This window comes from Lepidochelys olivacea (genome assembly GCF_965140295.1).
Source record: "Lepidochelys olivacea isolate rLepOli2 genome assembly, chromosome: 1".
NCBI lineage: Eukaryota > Metazoa > Chordata > Testudines > Cheloniidae > Lepidochelys > Lepidochelys olivacea.
The window spans coordinates 280,335,019-280,360,396 of NC_140411.1; the positions used below are offsets into that span (position 1 = coordinate 280,335,019).

General features: G+C 40.9%; 1 protein-coding gene across 3 annotated transcripts in view; it reads right to left on the bottom strand.

Annotated features, from left to right (window-relative positions):
- ACSS3 (acyl-CoA synthetase short chain family member 3) overlaps window positions 1-25,378 on the bottom strand; it is a 130,603-nt gene that overhangs the window by 101,404 nt on the left and 3,821 nt on the right. For all 3 annotated transcript variants that reach the window (XM_084617372.1, XM_084617371.1, XM_084617373.1), the window contains exons 2-3: window positions 13,360-13,504; window positions 188-376 (exon numbers count right to left, since the gene is read on the bottom strand). In XM_084617372.1, coding sequence (XP_084473498.1) covers window positions 188-376; window positions 13,360-13,504 — 334 coding nt within the window. The remainder of the gene's footprint in view (window positions 1-187; window positions 377-13,359; window positions 13,505-25,378) is intronic.

Below are 25,378 nucleotides of genomic sequence, written 5' to 3' on the forward strand. Positions count from 1 at the left end.
TAAAACTCAATATCTGTTATAAAAATATAACACTCTGCATAAGGATCTGTCTGCGTTTTGATACTACGTACAGTCAACAAAACAGGGCTATTTACCATAAAAGGGGAAATATAACAATCACTGGAAAAAGCAATTTATCAATTATTTTTTATAATTTACCATGGGCTTTGTTTTTCTAAAGGTTTACCTTTGCATGATCAATGCGACTAGAAAGCTCTTTAGATGCAAATCCACCAAAAATGAGGCTATGTATGGCTCCTATTCTTGCGCATGCCAGCATGGTATATACTGTCTGTGGAATCATGGGCATGTAGATGACAACACAATCTCCTTTCTTCACACCGTATTTCACCATAACATCAGCTAACTTGGAGACCTGTATAAGCAACGTTTTCAAGTTAACGATAAAGAAATGTATAAAGCAAGCACCTCAATAAACAGATTAATTGCTTTTCCAATTTAGGTGGCATCTCACAAAAAAGAACACAGTCAATATCTAGACAATAACTGGACAACATACTTGACCATTTTATCATTGATCTTGACATAAATTAGTGGTACAGTTAACTTAAAAATTAATGCTGCTTTTCACTTTAAGCCACAGGAATGCTACACAAAATTAAAGATCCAGTATAAGGTCAATGAATTTAGTCCAGATGAGAAGAAAAATAGAGAATACAGCATGATCTTCTGTAAAGATGAAAAAAAATGATCAAAATATATTGGCATTTTGGCTTTACAAAGTAGAGAAACCAAGAGAAAAGAGTTTTTCAAATACTTGAGCCATTTCATTTAATTAGCTACTCATATTGCTAGTACAATTAACTAAAAAAATTCTATGTAAGACATACAAAATAAGAACATTTGCAGGCCAGGTTTATTTTACTAAACTAAACAAATATGAAAAAAAGCCAGGAAAGTATCCGAATTGTTCATAATCCAAGTTTCATTAAAACATAGCAAAGTGGGGCACAAGTCAATAGAGAAGATACCAAATATTTTCCCAATGTTCTGTATTCTCTAATTTCTAAGTCCTCTGGGTAAGAGTTCTTCCACATTGTGCCTGCCCAAACGTCCTTGTGATCCATTTAATTTCAGAGATTACTTTCTCCTCCCACCTCCAGATTATTTAGGCATGTAGACAGGTTTAACGGACTGAGCATGAGACTGAAACTCATGCCCTCCTGAAATCTAATTCTGACCCTGCCAATGACTTGTATGGTCATGAGCAAATTATTTACCCTCGTGAGGCACACAGTTAGTACAGAGAGGTTATAGTAAGGATTTATTAATGTTTACACAATTCTTTGTATAAAAACCCCCACTAAGTGCTAGGTATTCATATCCCCAGGTACAAAGATCATTGAAGATATGTATGCCAAAAACTCTCATGATCACCTATCAGTGCCATTACCAAGTTCCTAATTAATATAATATGCTAACCAGGAACAGGTAGGTATCTTTATCTTGGTTTATTGATTTTTATTTTATTTTTTTGGTTAACTTAGGTGGTTAATCTTGAAAGGAATGTCTCCATCATTCTAGAAATAACTAACTCCACACCATTAATACACTGTGAAAATCTGAGATGCACTACTGAAGAGCAATGCAGTCGTTGGCACTGATAAATGTATGACAACTGGTAAGAACATAATGGCCATATTGGGTCAGACCAATGGTCCATCTAGCCCAGTATCTTGTTTTCCGATCAGAGCCAGTGCCTGATGCTTCAAACAGAACAGAGCAATTATCTAATGATTCATCCCCTGTCATCCAGTCCCAGCAGTCAGAGGTTTAGGGACAGCCACAGCATGAGGCTGAGTCCCCTAATCATCGTGGCTAATAAGTTCATGGAAGATAGGTCCATAAATGGCTCTATCTAATTCTTTTTGGAAACCAGTTATACTTTCGGCCCTCACAATATCCCCTGTGATGAGTACTACAGGTTGACTGTGTATTGTGTGAAATACTTCCTTTTTGTTTTAAACCTGCTGCCTATTAATTTCACTGGCTGATCCTTGGTTCTTGAGCCTTGCAAAGGGATAAATATCACTACCCTATTCACTTTCTCTACAGCATTCATGATTGTATAGACCTCTATCATATTCTCCCCACCCCTGCCTTAGTCATCTCTTTTCAAAGTTGAACAGTCCCAGCCTCTTTTTTAATCTCTCCTCACGGAAGTGGTTACATACCCCTAATCATTTTTATTGCCCTTCTTTGTACCTTTTCCAATTCTAATATTTTTTTGAGGTGGGGAGACCAGAACTGCCTGTAGTATTCAAGGTGTGGATGTACCATAGATTTACATAGAGGTCTTAAATATTTTTCTGTCTTATTATCGATCCCTCTCCTAATGATTCCTAACACTAGCAGCTTTTTTTGACTGCTACCACACATTTTCAGAGAACTACCCATGATGACTCCAAGATCCTTCTTGAGCGGTAACTGCTAATTTAGTTGTGATTATGTTTTCTAATGTGCAGTATTTTGCATTTACCAACTCTGAATTTCACCTGCCATTTTGCTAGCAAAATAATCTAGTATTCCCAGAAGATTTTAGGTGGGACTCATGGGAAAAGTAATTATAGGTGGAGTTGTCTAATACTTCTCATTACCTATAGCGTTTTCAGTTGCTTACAACTCTGCCAAACAAGGATAATACCACCAACTCACCTCACAGGAGTTTTGTGAAGATTAATCCTTGTCATCAACCCCAGAGAAGCACTCATTCTCTGGGAATGAGCACTATAAAGCAGCCCAAGAGGCAATTAATGACATTTAATTAATAATTCTGTATTCAAGGCGGGATTTGGTGGTGTGGCCATACATAAATATGGGGCTACACGCTGAATGAGAGGTTTCAGAGTAGCAGCTGTGTTAATCTCTATTCGCAAAAAGAAAAGGAGTACTAGTGGCACCTTAGAGACTAACCAATTTATTTGAGCATAAGTTGTATCCGATGAAGTGAGCTTTAGCTCAGGAAAGCTTATGCTCAAATAAATTGGTTAGTCTCTAAGGTGCCACTAATACTCCTTTTCTTTTTACACTGAATGAGGAGAATAAAGAAAAAAAGTCAGCTAATTATCCATTCAGTAAGCACAACGCATCCTGAAGTATGGATTCTGTGCACAATAAAGCCTGTGATCTTGTCATTAAATACTACTGTAATGCACACACAACCTTAATTCCAGCATTTCCTACCTTTTGTGTGCTTGACTTTTCAAGCTTATAAGTCTTCCAAAATAGATTTTTATGTGTAAAAAAATTACAATCTAGGTGGTTTGGGACCTTTATTGGAGCATTGTAAAGCACAAACCTATCATGAGGAGAAGGGGGCATGTTGTAGCAGGAATCCCACCATATTTGCTACATGTACCCAGTTATGTCTGTTCTGCACCCTCCAGAGAGAGGACTGTCACTGAAGGCAGTAGACTAGTATAGTACCTGTATGCCTCAGCCATACTATGGCTGGTCCCTGAGCTGGTGCACAGTAGCACAACTGCGAGGACACTCTTTGTACCCTCTCTCTCATCCCCCACAAACACAGCCAGAATTTAGGTCACAATATCCACAGAAGCATTTTACTTGATTGCAGAAGCCTAGAAAAATGCAGAATACTATGGAGAAGGCTTATTTGGCTCTGAAGATTGATACGGCAATCCTGAAACATTCAAGCAATCACTCTTTTAAAAAGAAAAAAATAACTGGGTAAAATGACATTCACTTGTTAAAAGTTCTGAAGTTTTCCCTTATGGTACAGTATTTTGTCATTTATGGTTTATATTAAGTCAGTATACTTATCACTCCAAATTTTATAGCTACTATTTTCCTCCCTCCACCCTATTTATCTGCTTTTCTTAGGATTTTAAGATTGATCTACTGCTTTAATGCATTTGACATTTTACTAATAAAAGTAACTGGGGACTAAGGATGCAATCCAGGTAGGTGCGTAAGTACCTAATCCCCATTTTTAGGCACGACTGTGATCCACAAATCTTCTGCCTCAGCTGCCACCTGACCCTGTAGGCACCTAAACTCACAGGGTACCTAAGTTTTTTCCTCTGGCCATTTGTACTGCAGCCTCACTCTAGTCACCCAGCCACCTAAAACTTGCCTGAGCATGCACATTACAGCCTCATGATAAGAATCTGGGCACCTATTGCCTGACTAAGCTTCATAGCAATTCACAACCTGGGAAAAATAGGCATTCATCCTCTGTGACATTATCTGATTAAAATGTGACCATGCAAAATCATTGTTGCTACCACTGTTATATAATTGCAACGAATCTTATACAAAGTGGGAGGAGTGGTAGATACGCTGGAGGGGAGGGATAGGATACAGAAGGACCTAGACCAATTGGAAGATTGGGCCAAAAGGAATCTGATGAGGTTCAATAAGGATAAGTGCAGAGTCCTGCACTTAGGACGGAAGAACCCAATGCACAGCTACAGACTAGGGACCGAATGGCTAGGCAGCAGTTCTGTGGAAAAGGACCTAGGGGTGACAGTGGACGAGAAGCTGGATATGAGTCAGCAGTGTGCCCTTGTTGCCAAGAAGGCCAATGGCATTTTGGGATGTATAAGTAGGGGCATAGCGAGCAGATCGAGGGACGTGATCGTTCCCCTCTATTCGACATTGGTGAGGCCTCATCTGGAGTACTGTGTCCAGTTTTGGGCCCCACACTTCAAGAAGGATGTGGATAAATTGGAGAGAGTCCAGCGAAGGGCAACAAAAATGATTAGGGGACTGGAACACATGAGTTATGAGGAGAGGCTGAGGGAGCTGGGATTGTTTAGCCTGCAGAAGAGAAGAATGAGGGGGGATTTGATAGCTGCTTTCAACTACCTGAAAGGGGGTTCCAAAGAGGATGGCTCTAGACTGTTCTCAATGGTAGCAGATGACAGAACGAGGAGTAATGGTCTCAAGTTGCAGTGGGGGAGGTTTAGATTGGATATTAGGAAAAACTTTTTCACTAAGAGGGTGGTGAAACACTGGAATGCGTTACCTAGGGAGGTGGTAGAATCTCCTTCCTTAGAGGTTTTTAAGGTCAGGCTTGACAAAGCCCTGGCTGGGATGATTTAACTGGGAATTGGTCCTGCTTTGAGCAGGGGGTTGGACTAGATGACCTTCTGGGGTCCCTTCCAACCCTGATATTCTATGATTCTATGATTCTATGAAAGTGTGATGGGTGGCCAGAAAGGGTTAAGCATCCTGCAGGATAAATGACCCAGATTCAACCTTTAGAGACACATTAGAAAAGTATGTAAATGGTAATTAGTGCCAGTCTATGGTAGATAGGCAAGAACTTTGAAGTGCAAACATGTATTGTTAGAGAATTAGAGGTGATACTAATTGTATGTGTTTACTTATATCTTGTTAGATAGTAGCCATGTAAAAGACAGTTCCTGTCTGTCACTATAGCTATTGATTCAGAGATCAAAAGGGAATATTAATAATTAGATTAATCTTGTGTGCAATAATGTCATTGTCTGTATGTCTCTTTAAAGTTTGTGACAGACTGCCTAATGCAGGGGTGGGCAAAGTTTTTGGCTTGAGGGCCACATCCAGGAATAGAAATTGTATGGCAGGCCAGGAAAGCTCACAAAATTGGGGTTGGGGTATTGGAGGGGGTGAGGGCTCTGGTTTGGGGTGTGGGCTCTGGGGTGGGGATGAGGCATTTGGGGTACAGGAGGGTGCTCTGGGCTGGGATCAAGGTGTTTGGAAAAAGGGGGTGGGGGGAAGAGGCTCAGGTGTGCAGGCTCCAAGCAGTACTTACCTCAAGTGGCTCCCGGAAGCAGTGGCATGTCCCTTCTCTGGCTCCTACAGAGAGGCGGGGCCAGGCAGCTCTGCACACTGCCCAATCTGCAGGCACTGCCCCTGCAGCTCCCATTGGAGCACCGGAGGGGGGCCATTGAAGCACATAGGAGCCGGAGCTGGGCCATGCCATGGCTTCCAAGAGCCACGTGGTGCAGCCCCTCACCCAGCACCAGAGCAGGGAAAACCCCAGACCCCACTCCCAAGTAGGAGCTTGTGGGCGAATTTGATCCAGACCATAGGCCCTAGTTTGCCCATCCCAGGCCTAATGGATAAATTGCCTTAAGTTAATTTGTGTAGCTAATTACCAGTGATGCTTAGGAAATAGGTCTACTTCAAAATCTCCATAATTGCCTATTGTTCGCCAAAGGACTCCAACCTGTCAAAGGAAGCCTGGAACTGTATAAAGATGCTCCCCGTCCTTTTTATCTCAGATTTGTTTGCTGCTCGAAGCAAGGGAAGCTTAAATTGTAAGAATGAGATCTCTGGTCCTAATCCAGATTCACCCTGAATATGAACATTGGACTATAACGTATGGACCAATTCTGAAAACTCTTAGCAACTACAAAGCTCACCATCTCTATTATGAATCTAATCTTAGAACTGTACTCATATCTGTATGTATACTGATCTTTTAACCAATACTCACTTTTCTTTTTTAATAAATTTTAGCTTAGTTAATAAAAATTGGCTGTAAGTATATATTTCGGTAAATCTGAAATATTCATTAACCTGGGAAGTAATGTGTCCAATTCTTTGGGATTGGTAGAACCTTCTTATACAATGAATAAGATGTTCAGTAATCCTAGTCATATTTGACTTGGGTGTCTGGGTGGAGGCCTAAGGCTGGGTTACTTTAAGGGAACTATGTTGTTGGCTTCTGGGTAACCAAAGAGGTATTCTAGAAGTGGTTTTGTGCTCATTTAGAAAATCTAAGTATTGGAATATCCACCAGCTTTGGGGATTGTCTGCCCCATTCTTTGCAGTTCACCCTCATTGAGTGACCTCAGTTGACTCCCCGGGACTCCGGTCACACCCTCCTGGAAGTGGTGAAATACTGGTTTTGTCAGGATCCTCTGTGGGCTAGTCGCTCCTTTCTTGGGGGGCGGGAGAGGGGGGGCTGGGAAGGAATTTTTCCCTCACTGCCAGATTGGCCAAGGCAAAGTTGGAGTTTTATGCCTTCCCCACAGTGGATTCTGGGGGCCTTAGTGAGGTGAACATGAAATTGAAATTAGGCTATGATGTTGCAACCCATGGTGGATATTCAGAGCAGGTACACCATAGGGAAGGCACAGAGTGATCAGATAAAATGGACCGGTAAAGGATTTAAAGGCAGTATTCTTTAAAGGAGCAGAAACAGGGAGGAGGGGGCTGAGGGTTACTATGACTGGTATTTCAGGGGACCAATCCCCCTGAACCCTCATTTGAGTTGGGAGGGGAGAGATTGTGAGGCCACAGCAGCAGGTTGGCTAGGGGCCAGGGCTCAGGGAAGCACCCGGGTATATATTTAAATTATGGAATTACCTGCAACTTATTTGCTGGGTACCCTCAGACATTTAAAAATAAAGTTAGGACCTAATTAAAACCACATCCAATCTCTCCTGTCCTTCAGGCATAGCCAGACGGACAATGGAGTTCAGATGATGTCCTAAGATTAGGAAATAAAACCTGAACAGAGGCAGCAAGTTTTACATTTCTTAAAGGCATCACTCGATTTTTACATCAAGACAGCAACACTATGAATAAGGCCAGTTTCTAGTGGCATTTTTTTTTTCCTTACATCTTCCTATCAGTACCTTAATACTGGGCAGATATTTTTGACTTAGCTTCCAACACCCATGACATAAAGCTTCTTGTCTTCATTTCCTTCTAATCTTTCCTTCATTTCCATCCCTCACTCTTTTTGATTCGAGATTCTCAATCTCAGTATAAAAATATTCTACTGTTTAATTCATTAATCTTTCCATAGTGAGGCTCTTACCAAATCTTTTTACTAGACTCTAAAATCTTTAGTCTATGGTGCTGGCATCTCTCACTTTAACGACAAGTCACCTTCCAAAATAGGCTTTAAGGGGCTTCCACAGGTTACTGCATCTTGCTACTGCTTGGCTGAGACTGAGCCACGCTGTTCCACCTTGTTTTATTAGTTGAAGCTCACCTGCATCACACCAGTAATTGTACTGCTCTTTGTTTTTTGTTTTGCACTACCATTACAATAATAAAAAGTGTCCACTAGCAGATGATCTGCTGGTTTTGAGACTGCTTTAACAGCATCCTTCACTGCAAGATGTGCAATATGGGAAACACAAGGCAGAAAGTACACAGACAAGTGTTGGAAATAGAGGTGCTGGCACACACCCTGGCTTGAAGTGGTTTCCATTATATACAATGTTTACTGTTTGGTTCAGTGGCTCTCATCACCCCCACTATAAGAATTGTTCTAGCACCCCTGTACATGGAACTTGACTGCTGTTTTATCCAACTTTAAAACAGTGGGTTTTTTCCTATCATGAAAAGGTCAGAAAATTACAAATGCTGACTTACTTTTTTGCCAAGCCATTTCAGAATATGGATTACCAATTGCATTTGAAGATCATTTAAAAAAAAAAAAAACCCATAACACACAACCACCACTCATCAACCTGGTGTTTCCCAATTCAAACATTGCAAAAGAATTTCCCGGTGGGTGAACAAAAGCCACTACAATAATAAAAGCACTTTCCAGCCACCATTCCGAATCAGTTGAGGAAAACAAGCCCGAACACTTTAATGGTAAATGACAGTAATGATGTTTGCAATGACAAGGAGGTTTGCATTAAACTAGGTACTTTCATCAGACTCTTAAAGTTATGAAAACAGACCTCTTGGCCATGGAAATATCTAACATAGTAAATGCAGAAAACCTGGTAAGTGCAATAAATTCTGGTTTTTTGCTAACCACCACATTCCATGGGAGAACATTACTGGTTTCTCTTCTGACTATACCAATGTCATGATAGGAAAAAACTCTGTTTTAAGTCAGATAAAACAGCAGTGGTAATTTTTTCATATAACTTAACAGATAAAATTCTTCAGGCATTGGGACTGCTACACCTGCCTAAATAACTGGATTATGATGAAGATACAATTCTTAATCTACTGACATGATTTCCATCTGCAATGAAATCTGAGGGTGAAAAACAAACAATTGTGTATGAGTGGAACAAGTATCAAGTAGGTTCTGAACTGCCTGATTTTCAGCCAGAGATCACAAAACTGAATGAATGGAAGGGGCGGGGAGCAAGTCCTGGATCTTAACAAAATGGGAACACAAGAAAAGTGGTATCCAACCCTTTCGAAATTGATTGCTACGCTTCTGATTCTTCCTTATGATCAGGCTAGCATGGAGTGTGTTTTCTCCCTAACGCAGAGAAACCACCATTTTTTATCTAGAATGTGGAGCAAAGTCTTATCTATTTTACCTGTAACAAAAACAAATGTTCTGGCCTGCTATGAACTGAAACCTTCCCTACAACTACCGGAAATTGCTAAACACACAGCACTCCAGCAGATGTCGTCATCCCAATTGCTGTCATCGTAACCTTAAACTGAGAAGCATAGCAGCATAGTGATGATAACAGGTAGGATTTTTTTCAAGTTTTCAAGGCATTTTCAGATGCAGTAATATTGTTTTTGTAACGAGCTCTGACCTGTTAGAAATTAAATAAGCACCTAATGAGGTTTATAAGATGTGTGTGTGTGTGTGTGTGTGTGTGTGTGTGTGTGAGAGCGCGCGCACCCACCCACATAAACACACAGGACCCTCGCTAGAATACGTGCCTATATAGCGCAAATTTGCATATAACACGGCCATGAATCCCAAATTTAATTACTTTAATTGGAATTCATTTTACACGCGGTCCCCATGTTAACCCGGTACCAAGCATGGATCCCAAATCCTGCGTCCTAGCGAGGGTCCGGTGTATATTTATGATTTATATACCAAATCTCTTGATTTTTAAGACAGTGAGGTTGGTAACACTGCATAATGGGTTAAAATGGGGAAAGGATTTGTTTTCCATTATAAGTTTGTTATGAAGATATTGTCCTTTGTAAGAAATGTAACAGGAGTAAAATATAATGTAAAATTAAAAAAACAAAAAGATATCATGCATAAAACAGAATATTTCAGGGAAATCAGGTAATATATAACACCCAACTCAACAGCTTCACAAGGCTTAGCAGTAGACTTTAATATACCACAGTTTATAAATACACTTAATCTGACATTCTCTCCTTCACATGATAGAAGAGCATGAAAATGTGTAAATTAGAACACATGCATGAGCTGTACGGAATCCAAAGACAGTATTTAGACAGGACTCTACTACAGGTAGCATTCCATGACCTGCTGACTTCAGAGTGAGTTTGGTTACATACTCTGACTGGTTAACTAGTGCTCCCTGTTAACTGGGTTTGTTAGAAAAAGAGGAAACAATGTGGGGAGAGGATGTTTAAGTTAATTTGTGCAGCTCTCTAATTCTTTAAAACACTCTTTTTCTCGCCCAAAGCTCTAATTAGACCTGGACAGAATACACAGCCACAAACCTAGGAAACTGAACATCTATTTCAGGTTCAAATAGGTAAAGAGCTGCATTTCAAATGATTTTTCAAAGTAAATTACTGCAAAGGGGGGCACTGGACAGGATTTACACAGGGATATTACATCGTTAAGATAGCTATTTAAACACAAACTAGACATACTTTATCAATAAATGTTGAAGTACATGAATAGCTATGTCACAACACTATAGTTAACCTTTAAATCCTCTGTTGACTGAAAGTTCTTGAAAGTCAATCAATAAAAATGAAGGGTTTCTGTAGATCTCATTACAGCGTTAGAGAAGTGCTGTGATGTGTATCAATGTTTGCAACTACACGGTTTTTCCTTTCCTAAAGCCAGTAACACAAAACTCAAACTGGACTATTTTAATGTGAGTACATTACACATCTGTAAACATATTCACACATTTCAGAACACTACACACAATTATGCTGTAAATATCTTTTTTTCCCCCATGGAACAATTTCACTATAACAGTGACCTGAATTGCATCTTGGACACTGCAATCATTAAAGACAATGTGGGAGTCTCATTCTACCTCAATGAAGTTTACTTTAGAGTTCAGTACAGGTAAAGATAATTGAACAAAACAAAATGGCTAAAACTAGTACTGGTACAAGAAATCCAGTTTGATTACCAACTGCCGTATAAAAATCTGCTACAGAATTTATTAGACACTAGCATCCACACTGTCGAAGTGTTTTACTCACTTAAATAAATGTACCATAATATTTAAAACCCTTACAATAGAGGTTTTATCAGAGGCTGATTGGCCAAGGCCAGGATGCTATGCTACAGATACAGGCCACAGTGGACATGAATCCTCCCAAATATCCTCCCTTCAGATCCTCAACCAGCCTCTTTTCTAGGGTAGACACAGCCTTTTCTCACTATCTGGTAAGTGGGCTGTATTTTTAATAAAGAGAGAATTCAAATTTGTTCCCAGCTAGGCAAAAATATAGGCCACTTGTTAGACACGGCAGGATTCTTTCAGCACTCCAAGCACTCACAGGCCATCCATCTCAGGTTCAAAAACAAACACACACCTTTTTAAAAACAGAAAGAACCTACTGCCACAGTACAAGCTAGAGATTACTCATACCTACTATGATGAATTGGAGTTATGTCTGTAAACTTATACATTCGGATAATATTGTGAAGGTGTTGTCGAGCTGTCTGGAGTGGCTCACGACTGTGATTGCCAACCTCAGGGCAGATAGTCAAGAAGCAGGGCACAAACCCCAAATCGGTTGTGAGTTCTATACTTAGAGCTCACCAAGTAACAAGTGTTAACTCAAGCACTATAGCAGCCTAACCATGGAGTCATAACGTTGGGTGCTCCAGTCTATCTTGCAATGGCAAGCTTGCTTTTGTGATAGGTGGTCCCTTATACCAAAAAAAAAGAAAAAAAGAAGAGTTCAGGTTACTCCCAGTCCGAAAGGGCAGTCACTTACCCCATGTCAATTTCACCTTAGACCTCACACTAAAGACAACACTTGTAGCCAATCCTATAATAAACTAGAGTTATTTACAAGGTTGAAGCAGATAAACATTAACTCATTTATGTGTATCAGTCTTAGGTTTCAAACAGTAATAGAAACTGCTCTATTTGTTCTTTAGGGCTAACCCAAGCTAAGCAGCTTGGGGATCCCTTGCTTATGCTAAGAAACATTATCCTCTCCAAATTTCAAGAAGCATATGGATACAGATCCTTCAGATCAGGGATTTTTATTCCCTTTCCCCAGTGTTCAAACTGTGATGGAATAAGAGGTTGTGTCCATTCCCTCTTCATGGGTGCGTGGGGAGCAATCAACAAAGTCTGATGTTCCGTAATGATTTGTGCAGTGTCTGTGGGCCTTCTGTTTTGGGCAGGAGATGACACCTCCAGCAGTAAACTAGCATTTCACACTTGTTAATGCTTCTCTGACTGTGGGGGTTTCCAGTTTCCTAGCAACCACTTTTATAGTTACAAAGCAAATACTTACATATTACCTTATAATACAATACAGATAGTATAAGTGAGATTAATGCATGCAGCAACTCACAAGGATTTCATAGAATGCAAATAGTAAAAAATACTCTATAAATCTAATACCCATTTTAACAATAGCAACACACAGGTGAGCCACACTGGTTTCCAGCTATGCATTTGTCAGTGTTCAGTGAGGCCTAGGGCCCTTGGCATGAGCTAGCACCTGGTCTGCCAGTGTCAGTTGTTTTATGAAAAACACCTGAGTCATGAGTGCTATATTTTTATATATATATATATATATATATACATATATATATACACACACATACATACATACATACACACACACACACACACACCCCATTGATGACAGGCCCTGTAGCTGGTATGCAGCAGACAGATACAATGTTCACTGATTTACTAGGTAAACACATTAGAAAACCTTCACACTTCCATGATGATCTAGAATTTGGTGGATGAGGCACATATTTTAGGAGTTCTGTCCTTTTAATATTTAAAATCTAATTATGATGTTTTGTTGGTGTATTGGTCAAGATATATGCTTTTCTTTTCATAAGCTTATTGCTAGCCCTACTAGAAGAGTAGTTTTGTTGATGACAGTAAGTTACTTTAAAGAAATTTACCAATACCGTTTTTCTTTTTCAAGATGGACTATGGAAGTGGGTGGGGAGAAGGAAATCTAAGATATTGACAAAAAAGGACAGCAGCTGTTTTGCCTAAATAACCAGTGCAGGAGAGAAACAATGCACTATTAGGTACAATTAGTGAGGTTTATAAATCAGAACATAACACAACAAAAAGAATAAAATGCAGTTGGAAAGGCAAGATAATCATATGGCTAGGTTATTTCTAATTCACACATTTCTGTAACATCCGCGTGCCACGTAATGGGACATTATTTCCTATCTGTTTGTACAAAACAGGATTCTATCATCAATTATACCTGTTCAAGAACTTCTCTGTAAGTGATAGCCTGTTTAGTGTTTGTCACAGGACTATCATAGATAATAGCAATCTTGTCTGCATGTCCACTCTCAACATGACGATCTACAGCATTATAACAAATATTCAGCTCTCCATCCACAAACCTGAAAGAGAAAAAGTACAATGTTAGATAACAGTCTTTCCAAAGTAACTAGACTAATTTCTGGGGAGAAGAGATAATATTCAGTCAGATAACTGATGAAACATTGTCTTCAAATCAGAAGGCCCCTGCTTCTGAAGTTCTGATTACTTCTATTGCCAACTTATGTTGGTATAACTATGTTTCTCAGGGGTGTGGAAAATCCACACCACGAGCAACATAGTTATACCGACCTAACCCCCAGTGTTGACAGCATATGTTGGTGGGAGGTCTTCTCCCATCGAAATAGCTTCCGCCGCTCAGGGAACAGGAGTATCTACGCTGACGGGAGAAGCTCTCCTGTTGGCGTAGGTAGCATCTTCACCAAGCGCTACAGCAGCAGCTCTGTAAGTGTAGACAAGCCCCAAGTCAAAAAGGATTTGCTCAAAAATGGGTAAATAAGCCTATTCACTGTACTTTAACTGCATAAAGACCAGAAATCTGCAAAATGAGAGTTATGATCTCTTCAATAGCCAGATATTTACAGAGAACTGTTGATTAAAAACAGTTTCACAGACTTGGAATTTGTTTTTGTTGTAATTTTACATAGAGATTATTCAAATCTAGTATAATGCTGAAATACAAAAATATACAAAAGTGTGTATTCAAAAAGGACACTTAAGTTGAAAAATAGACAATATAAAAAAAAGTGTACTTCAAAAGAGGAGCTTTGAATTTCAGTCCTATTCCCCTGCCTGCCATCTCCCCAGCCATGGTCCCCTTTGTGGGACTTGGCTTGTATATCCCTCTCCCAATCTGTGCATATACCCCAATACAAGAGTGAAAGATGAACAGCTAAACCGAGCAGAAGGAAAGCATTTATGAACCCTGTGATCCCAGGAGGATGCTCTAAACAGTACCAGGGTGAAACTGCCCCATAGGAAGAGAGAGGCTTAAAGTGGCATACCTTTACCACAACACCCTTGGCTGGGTACTGCACTGGACACAACTCAAACTCAACAATTAGGTCCATTTTGAGCAAGGGACGGGGGGGGGGGGAATAAGTAAATAAATAAATAAAATAAAGATTAGGGTCCCTTTTTTCATCTCAATAAAGAGACTGATTTAAATATTTGCATGTATGTAGCATCTTTCATCACAGGTTCACAACTATTAAACCTAATCTGGTTGGTAATGACCTGGAGTTACCACCTAAGGGCTGTTCAGTTCCCTACCTGAAACAAGTTTGATTTTAATTTTGTTCCTTATGCATTCCACAGAAAAGCAGCATCAGAATTGGCACCCTATTCTATTCCTGGCAAATTCAATAAGGAAAAAAGGACAGAGTGGGTATAGAGACTGAAATACCATTTCTAGGGGTAAAGGGTTCCTCCAAATTAGCATAAATGTTGTTACCAGAGTAATGTCAGGTAGTCTGTGAATAACGGACTTCTGTCTCCAGATTTATCAGACCAACAGCTTTCACACATATAAACTAACCCCTCCTTAGTCCTAAACGAGTCTGCCTTTCCATCTGCAAGACAAGCCATCTAGTTTTTAGGACTGCAGATGTTCTTAACCCAATTCTAATGTATCATCTTACAATAAGGGTACATTTTTAAACACAATATTAAATGAGAGTTAAAGCTAAAGCTAAAATAAACAAAAATATGTTTGTACCCTTTTTTAAAAGGCTGTTTTTTCTGATGTGATTATATTACAAGAGACTGAATCCAGACTTGGAGCTCCAACTTCCCAGCTCTCAACTGATGTTTAACCTGACTGTTGACAACTTTCCTTGTTGCTTTTGATAAGAGTTTAAGTTATACCAAACAGCTGAGAGCAAAGCAAACAAGATACTTTCACTTTCTGCTCCTTTTGCATCAGCAAAATGCTACAGTGTATGGATTTTAAACCCTGAAGAAATGTTTACTTACAAATAATGTTAGTTCATTTTTTAAAATTTCACAAAAAAATTTCTAATTAAAGTTGTGGAAAGCCTTTTATTTAAAAATTTTAAAACCCTTTGTTTTAGAACTAGCCAGCTTCTATTCAAATTTATCTACTTTAATACATTTACTTTTTCAAAAAATGTATATATTATATACATCTGTTCTGATTCTTGACGAGTTCAGCACAAACTTAAGCTATGCCTACACTACAGACCTTACAGTGGCATACCTGTATCGCTGCAACTGCACCACTCCTATGGAATCCCTGTCATTCCCTCCCCTGGAAGCCTATTCCAGTGCTTAACTATCCTTATAGTTAGAAAGTTTCTTCCTAATATCTAACCTATATCTCCCTTGATGCAAATTAAGCTGATTACTTCTTGTACTACCTTCAGTAGACCTGGAGAACAAATTTATCACTGTCCTCTTTATAACAGCCCTTAATATATTTAAAGACTCTCATCAGATATCCCCAGAATCTTTTTTCCCTGAAGATTAAAAATGCCTGGTTTGGTTTTGTTTTGTAAACCTTGCCACATAGGTCAGATTCTCTAAACCTTTTATCATTTTTGTTGCTCTCTTCTAGACTCTCTCTAGTTTGTCCACATCTTTCTTAAAGTGTGGCTCCCCATATCCCACAGTATTCCAGCTAAGGCCTCAGCAGTGCTAAGTAGAGCAGGTCATGTGTAGTTAGGAACAATTGCTCTGAAGTTTTCAAGCAAGCATCTTCCTCATCCTCCAACATATCCTTTGATGTCCCATGTAGTTACTGCTAGATTCTTTTTTGGCAATTGCCACTGCACCATATTTTTTCTCCCTATCTTTTCCCACAATAGTGAAAAAATCAAGTGTTCTTCCGAGTTTCTTAAAAGTTGTTTAAGAGAAGCCGTACTTCATGATTAGGGTTCCGTGTTGGTCATGGAAGTCGCACAAGTCACGGATTCCATGATCTCTACGACTTCTGCAGAGGCCAGTGTGGCTGACGCCAGGGCCAGCTGCACCAGCCGCTGCTGGAGCTGCCCCAAGCAGCTGGCCCTGGAGACCACTCGAGCAGTGGCCCATATGGCTGGCCCTGAGGACCGCCCGAGCAGCGGTGACTAAATGGTAGCCTTAGTCATGGTGTACAATTATTACTAATTTTAGAAACTCATGACCCTATGAATCATTCATGCATCAAGATCTAAAATTCTCACCAACTAATGTAACAATAGTATTATTCAACATGATTTAATACCCAGCTCAGGAGTTGACCACTTGTATATATAAAATTTTAAAAATAATAAAAAGAAGCTCCAATAAAGAGCAGTTTCTCTTGGGGCAACTAACTCTTTTAGAGCATATGAAAAACTAATAACTCAAATTAAATGCTATGTCTGAACTGTTGTATTTCCTCTTGCACTGAAATGTCTGTAAGCTTTATGTAAGAGGTTTTTTTGGCATCATTAAACTTAGGTGTTATTCACTCATTTAATGTTTTTGGCTTCTGTCATAAATATAAGGGGAAGGGTAATCACCTTTCTGTATACTGAACTATAAAATCCCTCCTGGCCAGAGGCAAAACCCTTTCACCTGTAAAGCGTTAAGAAGCTAGGATAACCTCGCTGGCACCTGACCAAAGTGACCAATGAGGAGACAAGTTACTTTCAAAGCTGGAAGTGAGGAGGAAAACAAAGGGTCTGTCTGTCTGTGTGATGCTTTTGCTGGGACCAGGTCAGGAATGCTCTTCAGAACTTCTGTTAAGTTAGTAAGTAATCTAGCTAGAAATGTGTTCGATTTCCTTTTGTTTAAATGGCTGGTAAATAAGCTGTGCTGAATGGAATGTATATTCCTGTTCTTGTGTCTTTTTGTAACTTAAGGTTTTGCCTAGAGGGTGTCTCTATGTTTTGAATCTGATTACCCTGTAAGGTATTTACCATATTGATTTTACAGAGGCGATTCTTTTACCTTTTCTTTAATTAAAATTCTTCTTTTAAGATCCTGATTGCTTTTTCATTGTTCTTAAGATCCCAGGGTTTGGGTCTGTGTTCACCTATGCAAATTGGGGAGGATTTTTATCAAGCCTTCCCCAGGAAAGGGGGTGTAGGGCTTAGATGTCTCCAAGCGGGCTCTTTCCCTGTTCTTTGTTTAACACGCTTGGTAGTGGCAGCATACGGTTCAAGGACAAGGCAAAGTTTGTACCTTGGAGGAAGTTTTTAACCTAAGCTGGTAAGAATAAGCTTAGGGGGTCTTTCATGCAGGTCCCCACATCTGTACCCTAGAGTTCAGAGTGGGGAAGGAACCTTGACAGCTTCTGTGAAAGCTTTCTGAAAGAAATACTTCCCAATCTGGTCTTCTGTTTTTGCTAGGTTATGAAAACTTCTTTAAATTTTAAACTAATGATGCCCTTCTTCTCAAGTAGGTTCACTGTGATCATTTCAAAAAAACCTTTACGCTTGATGAAACAAAAAAGAAAAAAAATCTTATTTCGTGCAAGTCTAAATTCCATTTTCTAAATAAAATATTGAAGAGAAGGTAATGGTTTCCCATCCATAAGTCCATTACACTAAGCAGCTCTTCTGTGAGAAAAGAGCAAGTCCCATTAGACTTTTCACTTTATCAGACAGAGACTGCTGTCAGCATCTGAGAGAGATAAGGACTGACTTTGCTTGCTCTCAGTAATTTTCAGTACATCAAATCAGAGTATCTTCAGACTTCTAGAGAAGCTGACCCACTTATCAAGCTCCAGAGGCTATTTCATTCAAAACTTCCAGAATGAAAACCTCACTGAATGCTGATTTGTTACCATTCACGATGATTCTTTCATCCTTTGCATGATGGTATATTAAGCTTTTTAAATGGCTAATTGTTGTGTATTTGGTTGTTGTGGTAATAGCACCTTGTTGTTGCTATGGCAACTGAGTTACATTATTAGGGGCTAGCCCAGCCAGTTTTGGCTGGTTTGATTAGTTCAATGTGTGAAAATAAATGGCTGCTTTCATGGCTCACAGCTCTCTGTGTCTCAAGTGATTTTCTTTCTAAAACTGCTGCCCCCAAGGATGCAACAAAGTGGCGACGAGGATGGGATCCCTGTGGTGCCCCAGCAACAGAAGGAAGTAGAAGTCAAGGTAAAAGAAAAAGAAAAAAACCTACCCAAAATCTTTTAGCTGTTGGAAGGGGGTGAGAACTGGTTTGTTTGCACTGACTGTAAAACCTGAAACTAAAACCATGGCTACACTTACAGGGCCACTGGAATCTTTTGAGGAGAATATAGTGCAATGGCATGTGTATACTGAGCGTTTTGAGCTTTTTGTTATTGCAAATGACATTACAGACGAGAAGAAGGTGCCAATATTCTTAAGTGTTGTGGGGGCTAAAACCTACTCCCTGCTACGCAGCTTACTACACCCTGTTAAGCCTGAGACCAAATCTTACAGTGACATTGTGGAAATCCTGGGATCCCACTTTTCCCAAAAACCACTCGTAATTGCTGAAACATATAGGTTCCACAAAAGAGACGAAAAAGAAGATGAAACAGTTGTACAATTTGTGGCAATTTTAAAAAGGCTACGAGAACACTGAATTTAAGGAGATACTAAATGATGCCCTGCGTGACAGGTTAGTGTGCGGCCTGTACAGTGAAGCTATATGGAAGCACCTATTGACAGAGGCTCAGCTTACGTTACAGAAAGCTGTTGATATTGCAGTCTCCATGGAACCGGCTACAAAGGAGGCCCAATACATCAGTGCATCCCCTAGGGTGCATAAAGTGTCATAAGAACCTACCCACAAAACTGTGCAGAGTCAGGAATGTTACCGTTGTGGTAAGCAGGGTCACCAGGCATCAGAATGCTGGTGTAAGGACCTGGTGTGTTGACACTGTGGCAAAAACAGACACATTGAGTGTGCCTGTAAACAAAAGAAAGAGAGACCTGTGGTCTGGCCGACTAAAATGGGGAACCTGCATACCCTAGAGCAGGCTCAGGATGACCAAGGTGACACCTCATCGCAAGAAGAAGTGCCACTGGACGTTTTGTCTTTGGCCGTGGGCTCACATGAATACTGGGTAACCCCGTTGGTGGATGGCAAACCTATACGCGTGGAACTGGACACCGATGCAGCCATCTCGCTGGTCTCAGAGACTGTGTATAAAGAAAAGCTACAGCATCTTCCACTTAAGACAACAAAACCTGTTCTGAAGACGTACACAGGAGAAGCTATGCCCATGTTGGGCACTACTGATGTTAAAGTGGAGCTCAATGGACAGGCTGCTAAATTGCCACTGTTCGTGGGGAGAGGTAATTACCCAGCCTTAATGGGTAGGTCTTGGCTTGGGAAGATTCAGCTGAACTGCGCAGAAGTGCACTGAATGACTAAAGAAGAAACCAGTCTGACCGCTATACTAAGGAAACATGCTGCTGTTTTTGGAGAGGATGTGGGAAGTATGAAGGGAATCACTGACATTGAACATTAAACCTGACAGTCAACCAAAATATCTGAAAGCCCGAACTGTGCCATATGCCATCAGCCCAAAAGTTGAAGCAGACCTGGAGTGTCTGGTCACCAATGGAGTCCTAATACCAGTTACCCATAGGCCACTCCTATCGTTCCAGTAGGAAAGAAAGATGGCTCCCTCCGGATTTGGGGTGATTTTAAAGTCACTGTCAACCTGGTGTTGTATGCAGAACAATACCCACTTCCCCGCATCGATGACCTCTTCGTGGGCCGGGCTGGGGGACAAAAGTTCAGTAAGATTGATCTGAGTCAAGCGTATTTACGGATGCACATCCATGAAAAGTCCCAAGAGTTGTTAACCATTGTGACTCATAAGGGGCTTTATCGATACTGTCGCCTATCCTTTGGAAGGACATCTGCTCCGGCCCTGTTCCAGAGGGCTATGGACCAGATTTTGTGTGGCTTGCCAGGAATTCAGTGCTATCTGGACGACATCCTGGTCACTGGAAGGATTGAAGAGAATAACTTAAAGAATTTAGAGGCTACCCTACTGAAAGACTGAAAGAGTATGGCCTACGAGTCCGCAAAGACAAGTGTGAATTCTTCCAGCCCTCTGTTGAATATTTGGGACACATCATTGATGCTGTGGGTATTCATAAGGCCCCTGAAAAAGTTAAGGCTATTGTGGAGGCTCCCCCACCTCAAAATGTTAGCCAGCTGCGCTCATTTCTAGGACTATTGAACTATTATGGAAAGTTCATCTCAGTTAGCCACACTGCTAAAACCACTTCACGAACTTCTTGGGCAGAACAAGACCTGGAAGTGTTCTGAAGCCTGTAATGTTGCATTTAACAAAACTAAGGATGCACTGCTAAATTCTGAAGTTCTAACGCACTTTGATCCATCCTTACCCCTACAGTTGACCTGCGATGCCTCCCCTTATGGAGTGGGAGCAGTTGTGTCACACATTATGCCTTTGGGAGAAGGGAGACCTATTGCTTTTGCTTCAGGCACTCTAAGCAAAGCAGAAACTATGCCCAAATCGAACGTGAGGCATTGGGAATCGTTTTTGGAATTCGGAAGTTTCATCAGTACCTGTTTGGGTGGAAGTTTACTCTTCTTACAGACCATCAACCTCTGATGTCAATTTTTGGACCATACACAGGTATTCCCCCATTAACTGCTAATTGTATGCAACGTTGGGCATTGTTACTTTCAGCGCACACATATGAAATCAGATATCAGAAATCCATTCTGCACGGCAATGCAGATGGTCTCGCAAGGTTGCCTTTGCCAGTCAAACATCAAGATACTTCCCAAAAGGAAATCTTCTAATTTGAACACAGAGAATACACCCATCACTGCTATTCAGATAAAGAAGGCAACTCGCATTGACCCAGTATTGTCCCAAGTTATGGGCCTGGTGATGCAAAAAATCTCGACGAACCTCTCCAGTCTCACCCGACCTGGTTACCTACATGTCCAGGAGGACGGAGTTATCGATCCAATCTGATTGTTTGTTGTCGGGGAGATGTCATTATCCCACCACCACTGAGATCACAGATGTTAGAACAGCTACATTCTGGTCACTGTGGAATAGTGCGCATGAAGGAAATTGCGCAAAGCTATTTTTCATGGCCTGGATTGGACAGTGCTATTGAAAAGAAGGCAAGAGCTTGTATGTCATGTCAGAAATGCACCCCAGTGGGTGCCCCTACACCCATGGGTGGCCTGAAAACACATGGCAATGTATTCACGTTGACTTCGCTGGCCCCCTTGAAGGGAGCATGTTCTTGGTGGTGGTAGATGCCCATTCTAAATGGCCAGAAGTCTCTATAATGCAGTCCACTACTGCAGAGAGTACTATCCAAAAAACTACAGGAACTCTTTAGTTGTTTCGGTCTGCCAGAACTTGCGAGCGACAACAGACCGCAGTTAATCTCTCAGGAGTTTCAAAATTTTATGAAGGCAAATGGGATACAACACATCACTTCAACACCATATCATCCATCCACCAATGGATTAGCTGAAAGATTTGTGCAGACAATGAAACAAGTTTTGAAATCAGCAAGGGGACAACACTCCATTCAAAAGCATCTGGACACCTTACTTTTCTACAGAAACACACCTCATGCTACGACCAAGGCATCCCCAGCCTTTCCAATGATGGGACGACAGCTGCGCACTTGCTTTGATCTGCTGAAACCTTCTGAACCCAGACAAATTGCGCAATGTCAGCAGCAATATCAAGTCAGCAGACGTGCATCCAGAGCAAAAGACCGAACCTTTAGCTCGGGACAGCTAGTTTTGGATCGGAATTATACTTCTGGAGCTAAACGGGTCACTGCCACAATCATCGCTCGAACAGGACCTGTTTTTCTGCAGTCCGGACTGCAGAGAATCTCACTTGGTGGCGACACGTAGATCAGCTGTTGCCAGGTCATGCCAGTCCTCAGGACACATCTTCAGTCGATTTGTCTGACTTCACCTCTTCTGGCAAGACACCGAATCAAGAATCACCTGTTCCTGACTGTTCTCCTCCATTACTGCCAGCAGCTGAGATAACCCCTTGCCCGGAACAAGCTGATACCACCTCCTCACCCGTTCACGCTACGAACCCTGAGCCCATTGTTAGGCCTGCGCCCAAGGTACTTTCAGGTGCAACACCACCCAAAGTTCACCATAATCCACCTAGAGACAGAAGACCTCCTCAATGGCTGGATCTTTAGTGAGGGCGAACCCACGGTTATGGGGCAAAATAATCCCCAGGGTTTAGCCAGGAATGGAGGCAGTCTACCCTCCTTCTCTAGTTTAGTGTTTGTTTTATTTAGGGAATGTTCTTATTAAGGGGGGGGAATATGTTGTGTATCTTGTTGTTGCTATGGCAACTCAGTTACATTATTAGGGGATAGCCCAGCCAATTTTGGCTGGTTTGGTTAGTTCAGTGTGTGAAAATAAATGGCTGCTTTCATGGCTCTCAGCTCTCTGTGTCTCAAGTGATTTCTTCCTAAAACTGCTGTCCCCCAGGATACAGCACTAATGACTGCCTTTCACTGCATCAGCAAGAAAGTTAATGGTTGCTGCAAGTAAGTTTAAAAAAAAAAAATTGTTTACCAGTAGCCTATCTCAGAAATATTCTGCAATTCTAGTATCTTTTAGGAAGAGGAGGTTACTTACATATAACTGGAGGTTCTTCGAGAAGTGTGGTCCTATCTGTATTAGTCACTCCCCCAAAGAGTTCCTGTTAGGATATAGATATTCAGGCCTATCTGTAAAGGCCTATACTCTAAGAATTTAGGTGTATTCTTATCACTTGGCTAATTATAGAGGTATAAAAGAAAGAATCAAAATCACTATCTGCTGGTGTAAGGGCCTTCTCTTACTGTGACAGTCTGAGGCCCTGTTCTTAGGCTAAGGCCTTTGGCTAAGCAGCAGAGGCAGCCATAAGCTGGGAAGCGAATGGTCACATCCTCACATTCCAAACTAGTCACATTGAAATAAGGTGCTATTGGGCTGTTAGGCACTATCAGGACAGGATTGTATTCCTATCACCTCCAGAGAAATGGAAGTGCCTAGAAAATGTAAAAGGAAACTTAGTTTGATAGCATCCTGTCTGGCAAGAACTCACTTATCAATACTGGGATGTGAAATCCTCACTTCTGTATTGTTTTGTCATTATAGTTCCCACTTTGCTATTGTTTGTCTGTATAATCTCTGTCTGGTTCTGTAATTGTTCCTGTCTGCTGTATAATTAATTTTGCTGGGTGTAAACTAATTAAGGTGGTGGGATATAATTGGTTACATAATCATGTTACAATATGTTAGGATTGGTTAGTTAAATTTCAGGAAAATGATTGGTTAAGGTATAACTAAGCAGAACTCAAGTTTTACTATATAATCTGTAGTCAATGAGGAAGTGAGTGGGTGTGGGTGGGTGGGAGGGAGGGAGAGAGATGAGAACAGGGAATGGGGGTAAGAAAATCGGAATCATGTTTGGCTAAGGGTAGGAATGGGAACAGGGACACAGGTGTAAGGCTCTGTGGTGTCAGAGCTGGGAAGGAGGATACTAAGGAAGGAAACTGGAATCATGCTTGCTGGAAGTTCACCCCAATAAACATCGAATTGTTTGCACCTTTGGACTTTGGGTATTGTTGCTCTCTGTTCATGCGAGAAGGACCAGGGAAGTAAGTGGGTGAAGGAATAAGCCCCCTAACAGTTCCCTTCTACCTCTCCTCTTGATCATGGTGGACAACACCACCATCTTACCAGATCTGACACTCTGACCCATAACCTGAGCATCACCTTTGACTCAGCCCTTTCTCTAGATCCTTGCATCCAGGCTGTCATAAATATAAAGGGAAGGGTACCCACCTTTCTGTATACCGTACTATAAAATCCCTCCTGGCCAGAGGCAATTATCTGTTACCTGAAAAGGGTTAAGAAGCTCAGCTAACCTGGCTGGCACATGACCCAAAGAACCAATAAGGGAACAGGATACTTTCAAATCTTGGGGGAAGGAAGGCTTTTGTTTTGTGCTCTTTGTTTACGTGATTGTTCTCTCTTGGGACTGAGAGAGGCCAATCAGAAATCCATCTTCTCCAACCCATCCTAATCCAAGTCTCCAATATTGCAACCAATATAGATAATCCAGGCAAGGCAGATTAGTTTATCTTTTGTTTTATGTGAATTTTCCCTGTGTTAAGAGGGAGGTTTATTCCTGTTTTCTGTAACTTTAAGGTTTTGCCCAGAGGGGGATCCTCTGTGTTTTGAATCTGAACACCCTGTATTTTCCATCCTGATTTTACAGAGATGATTTTTACCTCTCTCTCTTTTAATAACATCCTTCTTTTAAGAACCTGACTGATTTTTCCATGGTTCCAAGATCCAGGGGTTTGGGTCTTTGATGATTTTGTAACCAATTGGTTAGGATATTAGGATATTATTCTCAAGCCTCCCCAGAAAAGGAGTGTGTAGGGCTTGGGGGGATATTTGGGGCGGGGGGGAAGACGTCTCCACGTGGTCTCTTTCCCTGTTCTTTGTTTAAAACGCTTGGTGGGGGCAGCATACTGTTCAATGACAAGGCAAAGTTTGTACCTTGGGGAAGTTTTAACCTAAGCTGGTAAGAATAAGGTTAGGGGGTCTTTCATGTGGGTCCCCACATCTGTACCCTAGAGTTCAGAGTGGGGAAGGAACCCTGACACAGGCTATGTCTGTCTAAATTTTGCCAAATTCTCTCTGCATAATATCCATCCACAAAGCTAAAACTCCTGCCATTTCGCATGTCGATTATTGCAACATCTTTTGTTTACCTTATAAGACAAATACAATCTTGCCACACTCTTATCCATTCAGAATGCTGCTGCACAGATCCATTGCTTTGATCACATTATTCCTCTTTGTAGCCCTCCATTGTCCCCCTCGCCCCCCACTTCTTTATCAGATCAAATACAAGCTACTTGTCTTCACTTTCAAAGGCCTTTCACTGCCTATCATCTCCCTATCATCACTACTGAAAT